Source organism: Antedon mediterranea, chromosome 1 (assembly GCF_964355755.1).
Source record: "Antedon mediterranea chromosome 1, ecAntMedi1.1, whole genome shotgun sequence".
Taxonomy (NCBI): Eukaryota; Metazoa; Echinodermata; class Crinoidea; order Comatulida; family Antedonidae; genus Antedon; species Antedon mediterranea.
The window spans coordinates 36,477,339-36,485,703 of NC_092670.1; the positions used below are offsets into that span (position 1 = coordinate 36,477,339).

The 8,365-nt window shown below is 34.7% G+C and overlaps 2 protein-coding genes across 2 annotated transcripts; one reads left to right on the forward strand and one right to left on the reverse strand.

The window, feature by feature from the left end:
- Positions 1 to 500: 500 nt before the first annotated feature.
- On the forward strand, positions 501 to 6,636 carry LOC140050964 (ORM1-like protein 1). Its single transcript, XM_072096035.1, has 4 exons — positions 501 to 589; positions 1,986 to 2,201; positions 2,474 to 2,622; positions 3,334 to 6,636. Exons 2-4 carry the CDS (start codon positions 2,034 to 2,036, stop codon positions 3,467 to 3,469), a joined length of 453 nt encoding a protein of 150 aa, XP_071952136.1. The 5' UTR covers positions 501 to 589; positions 1,986 to 2,033; the 3' UTR covers positions 3,470 to 6,636.
- A 16-nt stretch (positions 6,637 to 6,652) lies between these two features.
- On the reverse strand, positions 6,653 to 7,782 carry LOC140050887 (pyridoxal phosphate phosphatase PHOSPHO2-like). The gene is made up of 2 exons (XM_072095909.1): positions 7,672 to 7,782; positions 6,653 to 7,550 (listed from the first exon to the last, which is right to left on the reverse strand). The coding sequence occupies exon 2, from the start codon at positions 7,519 to 7,521 to the stop codon at positions 6,817 to 6,819; it is 705 nt and encodes a 234-aa protein (XP_071952010.1). The 5' UTR covers positions 7,522 to 7,550; positions 7,672 to 7,782; the 3' UTR covers positions 6,653 to 6,816.
- Positions 7,783 to 8,365: the final 583 nt, after the last annotated feature.

Genomic DNA, 8,365 nt, shown 5'->3' on the forward strand with positions numbered 1-8,365 from the left:
GGATTCATATTGATGACAGCGTTGAAAGGAGATGAGGGTACCCATGCTTAGGCCTATTAAGAGGTTGAAAAAAAATCGCGAGCGGGAATGACATACGCCGCCAATAGTTTGACTTTTCAATTCAATTCAAACATTTCATTCAAAACATTTAATTCAAAACATTTCATTCAAAACATTTCATTCAAAACATTTCATTCAAAACATTTCATTCAAAACATTTCATTCAAAACATTTCATTCAAAACATTCAATTCAAAGCATTCAATTCAAAACATTTCATTCATATATCACGCCATTCAATTCATATCGATGCATTTCATTCACATATCGCGTCATAAAATTCATATCATCGAAATGTTGCGTAAACGGCGTTCCATACCTTACGTAAATTTATATAATATAGAAAATATTTGGTTATCGGTGAAAAACCAGGCAAAATTAGTATGAAACGAAATAGCGACACCAACGTCATCGATCGAAACAACAAGCACGACATTCTCAGTTCTGAATGTGTGGTGGTGAGGTCCTGTTATTGATTGAGATTTTATTATCATATGGGATGTAAATAAGTCCAAGATAACGTTTCCCAGGTAAGTGCGTACACGTTGGCTACTTCTTTATGTAAATACCGATTAAGTTTTAGGTTAAATTATTAGTTATCGAGTAGTATTGCTGATTTGTTTTACACCTAGTATAAGCCTATTATTTGTAGGCCTAACTAAAAGTTCGAAGACTTGCGGAAGTGCCTGACTAACCACCTGCGTGGGAGGTATGGTAAGGCTATCTCTAGTAGAGAGCTAGGCCTAGATAGAGTACTGTAGGGCCTAGCTATATGACAATCCGGTTCAAGATTAATGCACACCTCAATTAATATGATATGTTTATAGATAAGACACAATTTAAATAGCATAAGAGAGTCACCACTTCGTCAACCACTCCCGCCACTTCGTCAACCCCATAGTAGATGGGACACACACCCAAATGATCGAATCATACTGGTGTAAAGCGAAATCGAAGTTCAAGAATATGAGAGCAGTGAAACGAGAATGGCTAGGCGAATATCTGGATGAGTTTATGTGGCGAGAGGAACACGGCAAGAATTTAGAGACCGCATTTGACAATATATTAGCGCATATCGCTGAAATGTATCCCCAGGCCTAAGTTTTAGTTTAAGCATAAAAAATAAATAACAAAATTGTTAATAGTTAAAAGATTCAGAATAAAATTTATATTTTAAGTTAAAGTTTCAAATTTACTTTTCTAATTATTTGAAGAATTTAGGAACAAAAACATTTATAAAGTTAGTTAAACGATTGAGAATAAACATTTATATTTTACGTTTACTTATTTAAATCAGGGAGTTTTTTACAACTCCCTGTTTAAATTTACTTAATTATTTTGAGAATAAAACAATTTTGAATACTTTAACTGTTATTGTTTTTGATTTTTTACGAAGCTAAGTTTAAGTTCTATATTTACCTAAATAAATAATTCACTTTAACCATACATCAAAACAACTGTGGTAAAAGAAATGTGAAATGACCTGTAGAAGAGAATAAAAATAACATTGTCGTTAGTATCAATTAATTGTGTGTTGTGTAATACACTGTACACTAATTTACCTCCCACGTAGCTAAAGTGGAACATTCGAAACGTCCCCAGTCTGTTCTGGGTCAACCGTTGGTCAAATACAATCCACTATTTAATACACAATGCACCCCTATTTTTTCGAATGGAATAACCCTAAAAAAGCCCGGTACATAAAATGCCCGTGATCCCGAGGCTCTAGTCTAGATTTGTAAAAAGAAAATTTTAATCCTCTCATCACAGCTATATAATATTATATTTTTTTTAGAATAGACTGTTGTCGTGTTCTACTTTCTGCTGTCCTGAAAATGTAGGCCTAGGCATATTATTAATTTTCTGAATTTAAATGAATCTGTAATATTAAATATTAATAATAATTTTCTTTTCTAAAATGTGCAGACAAGGTAATATCAATTATTGTCTCCGAAAAAAGCAGAATCATTTTATATGGCAGGCCAGGATATAACACAGAAGCCTAGTATGGATTGGCTAAACAATCGTGGACTGTGGTTTTCGTACGCTGTTGCAGTGTATGTTTTGCACCTAGTGTTTCTCATTATGCCGTTTCTTAGTTCGGGGACAGCGTGGACACTGACAGTTGCTGTCCATGCAGTGGTAAGTATAAACAGACTGTATTTGTAATTTTTCATGTTATGGATTTGACACAATAGATCCAGTGATGTAGCCACAGGAAATAAAGTGGTCTGGTTTTTCGCAAGAAAAGGGAACAATCTCTGTTCAAGCCAAAAAAGTGGCCAGGTTGAAACCTTACCAACCGTACTAGTGGCTACGGCCCTGAGGTCATAGGTGGGTATCTTTATTTATTTAAAATATTGCGTTCTTTAATGATAAAGCAACCAACTTTTATAAATAATTGTTTTTTGCAGCTCAACTATATCTGTATGCACTATTTCAAAGGCTCAATCTTATTTGAAGATCAAGGCAAGTCACGATACCTGACCATGTGGGAACAGATAGATGGGGAGGAGCAGTTCACTGCTACAAGAAAGTTTTTCACTATTGTACCAATTGTTTTGTAAGTAGATGTAAAATTTTGAAGGCTTCATAGAAACTAAAAAGGGCTGGGATTAGGCGCTTCCTTTTTCCATCCCCTCACCTTTTTTCTTCCACTTCCTATTTCCCTTCCTCTTTCTCCTCCTCTCCCTCTTCTCCATATTCTCTCCTTCCCTCTTACTTTTCCCATCCCTCACTTCCTTCCTCTCCTATTCCTCTTTCCCCTCTTCCTCTTTTCCCTTTCTCTTTCCCCTCCTATCCCTCTTCCATGTTCTCTCCATATTCTCTCCTTCTCAATTCCTTTTTCCCATCCCTCCATTCTTCCTCTTCCTTCCTTCCCCATCTCTCCCTTCCTTCCCCTCCTCTCCCTCTTTCCCCTCCTCTCCCTCTTTCCCCTCCTCTCTCTTTCTTTGTGGGTAAAATGCTTGACTTTGTTTTTACTGTTCTGGTTTTATGGTAAAATAGTAGTATCTGTTTTTAAATAACATATAATTTTATAGTGATAGGTTTTTCAAAATAAACTAACCTCAATGTACAGTAAAATGGACATTGTTGATTAAGGCAAATTCTCATGTTGATATTAATAATAAATTGTTTTAATGTGCCCTGTTTATCTGCAATATACTTGTTTATTGTTTTCTCTAGCCTATACCCCAATGGATATTTTTAATTTCTTTGGCAAATTCTCATGTTGATATTAATATTAAGTTGCTTTCATATCCTGTGTTTATAGATTTTTTGCTGCGAGTTTCTACACAAAATGTGATCCGACACATTTCATGTACAACAGCGTGTTCACAACTATGTCAGTCTTACCCAAGTTTCCGGTTTTCCATCGTGTTAGAATATTCGGAATCAACAAGTATTAATCGACAAGATCAAAATGCATAAATTAAAAAACTGCTGAAAGAAGTATGATGTCCTGAATGTTAATTCTGTAAGGTTTTTTGATGGACTGAATCTTTCAATTCTTCAAAAAAGCGTCCATGGAGCGTACCGTATGCAAACAGCAACATTACAACATTAATGTGCCTCTTGCAATATAAAAATGGTTATCGTATGGATTGTGAGAACATACAGCGGTTGGATGTGTGTAGATAAGGGTTGTACAAAGACTATTGTGCACAACTGACAGGTCAGAGGTCACAAACTTGTAAATATTCTCAATGTGATTAAGTAAATCATAGTTAAGTTAAAAAGTATATTATTTATGGAAACGTATTTCAAACCTTTCAAGCTCTGTCTACACTATCATACTAGTGTGATGTGCCCAAATATGGTAGTGATATGCCCAAATATGGTAGTGGTATGACATCATCATGTCCATATATGGGCACATCACATTTTTTTGTCACATAAAGTTTGATAGTGTAGACAGAGCTTTACAGTAGGCAGTAAATATTTGTTTAATTTCGGTATCAGACAGTATTCATTTTTTGCAGGGTTTACAGTACTGCAGTAACCAGTACTACCAACCATAAATAGCCTACTAAACTAAGAATTTAGAAATTGATGCAAAATTACTGCAGTAGAAAATTGTTTACATGTTTCCTAAATAAATTTTATCCAGTGTAGAATATTAGTCAAATAATACCACAAGTATACAGTGATGTAATGCAGGGGGAAAAGGCTCTTGTTTAGCACTCCTAAGGGGCCCTCCAACACTTCGTAGTTTGTACTGCTCTGGATCCCCTTGAGTTCTGTAGCCCCTTGAGTTCTGTAGCCCCTGGGTTGAGCCAGTGAGTGCTCATAGCCGTTACGCTACTACACATATATATAACCATAGTAGTCCATGTTAACATTGTAGTAAGCACAGATACACATGGCTAAAACTTGCACTGTTGGGTTATTCAACTCCCTGGAGGAGTATACTGTTGTGTAAGAAGAATTTGATTGCCATTTGTGCAAGAAACAAATTATAAATATGTTGGTAAAAAAAATGGTTATCACAAAACTTTGACGTTCATGGTTTGAATCTTTTTAATAATTATTTTGTCTTCAAAAATATTAAAGATGTATTGCCCCCTGAAAAAATAGATTTTTCAAATTTGTTTGTTTAATATGCCATTTTTATGTTCCGTAATAGTTAAATTCACTTTGACCAAAAATTGGATCGAAAAAAAAGAAACATTATTTACCTGAAAAAGTGTAATTTAAAGCAAAAAATATTCAAACTGGCTACCAGCCAATGTGTTTTTGGTTGAATTTAACAGTTTGTTTTGTCTTTTTATAAGTTAAAAAAATTATTTTTTTTCTGCAGAAGTGATTAACTTCTTAAAAAACTACAAAATTGCCTATTCAAAGTCTGATTTAATTAATCTTCATTTTTCATGTTTTGTGGGAAAAATACATCTTTAAGCCTGGTTTCCATTAAAATCGCTACAGCGTTTCCATTAAAATCGCTACACGCGCAGATGTCGCCGGCGCAATCGGGAAGGCTCCCTGATTCATCGCAGTCAAATCTGCAAAGTTCAACCATGTTCAACTTTGCCGATTTTGTCGGCGATGAATCGTATACGCGTACCAAAGAATATTTAGCGCTCGCGTACTAGATCCCCGATAAATTCTAGCGTTTCCATAGAATCGCTACGCTCTGTCATGTCGTGTAGCGATTTTATGGAAACCAGGCTTTAATAGACAGTATAGTAGTACTATATAGTAGTGAGGTGTTAAGGTTGGTTTTCCACTAGGACGCAACACAAGGATTAATCTGGTAAAAATATAAAATAGTTTGGCACATATGGCGTTTCATATGTATACTACTATACTACTACAAAAAATGGAAACGTCGACTGGTTGACTAACATAAAAAAGACAATAAATACAGACTTGGCGCATGTCTACACACAGTGTTACAATTATACCAATGATGATACAAGATGGATCAACCAATCTGTAACTTGTAAAAATTAGTTTAGTGTGTTGCAATGCTTCCTTGTGGGACTTAAGCTTCGAAAGAAATGTAGGTCGGTGGCCTACTAGTGATTGGATAATTTTATATCAATTTTTTAGTTATTAAATTGCACAGTTTTGTTCATTATGCACTAAAAAAATATTGCTTTTTTATAATCTTTTATTAAGTAATCATTATATCTATCAAGATATTCTGTTGGGATAGTGGAGAAGTAGAAATAAGATTAAGTGACAAATCGTTGAGTCAATTTAGTTTACAAATAAGAATGTTTTTGGGGGGTTGAATGGAAAGAATATTTTCATGAAAGAATTGTTCTATTCTATCTTAATGAAAATATTCTCTTCATTCAACCAGGGCTATGATTCAACAAATAAAAACATTATTTATTCATCTTTAAGCTCTGTCTACACTATCAAACTAGTTTGACAAAAAAAAGTGTGATGTGCATAAATATGGTAGTGATATGCTCAAATATGGTAGTGATATGACATCATCATGTCCATATATGGGCACATCACATTTTATTGTGTAGACAGAGCTTTATACAATTTTTGAGGAAACATTTATTCAAATCCATCAAATGTTGAATGCTAGGCCATAGAATAAAGGCCGATTTTCATAGCATTTAATCAGTGTTGCAGGGTGGGTTCTTCTTCTCCCTGTATCATCACAATATATGTGAGCCAACCATTTCCTTACTAGAGGCTGGTTGACCATATAAAAGTAGTGACTTTTAATTGTTGAAATATGAAAAAATAAATGCTCATCAAGTGATACAAAATCAGCCAATCAAATAGCAAGGATTCACTAGGTGTGTTAAGCTCTGTCCACACTATCAAACTAGTTTGACAAAAAAAAGTGTGATGTTCCCAAATATGGTAGTGATATGATCATGTCCATTTGTTACGGGCACATTTTTTTGTCGCATAAGGTTTGATAGTGTAGCCGGAACTTTACATTTCCTTATTTATCTTGCGCCACCAATTTTCTTTGTAATCTTGTATTCTCTATTATTGTGTACTGTTACTGAAATAAATTTTATTTCCTAAGCATTAAATTCAATTGATATACAGTACAATAAATGGATGGATGACCCAGGTATTAAAATGCTACGTACATACAATAGAAAGACATCAAACAACTTTCTCCATTAATTTCTTTATTATTACTAATGTAGTATTTGAACTGAATAAACAATAAAAATATTAAGTTGTTTCCATGCTAAATTTTAGTACTATTATTTTACTTGCACATGCTGCATCTACTGTACATTTCTGTATGATTATTTTGATAGCAATGTTTCTAGTAAGTTTGTATTTCTTGACCATGTTTCCATATTTTTATGGTAGGTTTTAATGTGCCCTGTTTATCTGCAATATACTTGTTTATGGTCTTCTCCAGCCTATACCCCTTCCTCGCAAACACCATGTCCTCTTCTCTCAAACCAGTACATGGACAGAAATCGTTCCCACCGTCACCAACAACAACCACAACATCATACAGCTTGCCGACTTCTATACATCGCTCCAGATGATCTTTCAGAACTTGGTTCTTGCAGAGGTTGGCAGGGCATCTCTGACACTTATGCTCGTGGTAGTGCTTGACGGAAAGACGTCCGTTGTGGAATTCGGCTGGATTGGTATACACAGCATCGATGGAACCCAATAAACCTGCATCTTCCAGGATACAATCTATAAATATTTTATTAGAATCTGAAACTATAACACAATCTATTGATGATGTCTTTCCTTGAAACTGCAGGAGCTCCTTCATTCCTCCAACATACGGAATTTTTTTCATGTGGCGCAGGATCTTTTCTGGTTTCACATCTTTGGAGTGCATAAATTTGAAGATTTCATCCATGTAGTCTGTCCAGCTTTGATGAAGTTGATATCGTGATTTGATATCACTGGGAACTGTTTTGTCTGGACACAACTGCACAATCCATGTGTCAGAATTATCATCTATAATCGTGTGGTCAAAATCACATGCTAATAAAATCTTCATGGCTGGTAGATTAATACAGATTCAACAACCTAAAAAAAAGAAGGCATCTTGTCGTGTTATTGTATATATACAATAGATGTGCTTTATACTTCTCATTCTCTCTCATTCATACTCATAATCAAAACATACTGATTGTAATAACTTTTCTACCTTTTTAATTGTACAGTATACATAAAATGTCTATATCAAAGTTAAGCCCACATTAGGCTGGCTAGAGTTGGCTCTGGCATCCCTGGTTCACCACCTTTCTTGAATCCTAGGTTTAAACATAATAATAGAATTATAAAAAACAAAACATTTCAAGCATGATTCACTCAATTTATGAATTAATAGATTCAAATGTAACTTGGAGGTATAATTTTCCATTCATGCTTTAAAATTTGCCACAAAAAACAGGAACTTCGCTCGTGGTGTTTATGTCGCTTATCTATACTACTAGACTAGCGGTACGGTTAGGCCTAGCTATCTATCTATATAGGCTAGGCCTAGGTAGAATTGAATTGAAATAGGTGATGATTTGTGACATTATTAACTTACCAAGATACAAAATAAATGGAATAAAGCCGAAATGAAAGGTTAATTTAGCTGCTCTCATTACACTTAATAATCTATTTTTTGCCCCAGGGGTTAATTTTGGCATTTTTAAGCGATTACAATACCACCGGAATCTCCAAACTACGACTCGACAACACACGACTTTAAAAAAGGCTTTCGAACCACATGGTCTCCAGGTAAGTTCAGGTATCCGTTTTGGAACTTGTGAATGTTCCCTTTTTACTATTAACTGTGGAACGCGAAAACGGTCATTTTAAGTAGGCCTACAATTTAACCAACAACAGTTTTG

Bases quoted from the DNA above. Each gene is read 5' to 3' on its own strand.
- LOC140050964 (XM_072096035.1), top strand. From the start codon at position 2,034: ATGGCAGGCCAGGATATAACACAGAAGCCTAGTATGGATTGGCTAAAC. The intron at 2,202-2,473 runs GTAAGTATAAAC...TGTTTTTTGCAG, and splicing joins CAGTTGCTGTCCATGCAGTG to CTCAACTATATCTGTATGCA. The intron at 2,623-3,333 runs GTAAGTAGATGT...CTGTGTTTATAG, and splicing joins ACTATTGTACCAATTGTTTT to ATTTTTTGCTGCGAGTTTCT.
- LOC140050887 (XM_072095909.1), bottom strand. From the start codon at position 7,521: ATGAAGATTTTATTAGCATGTGATTTTGACCACACGATTATAGATGAT.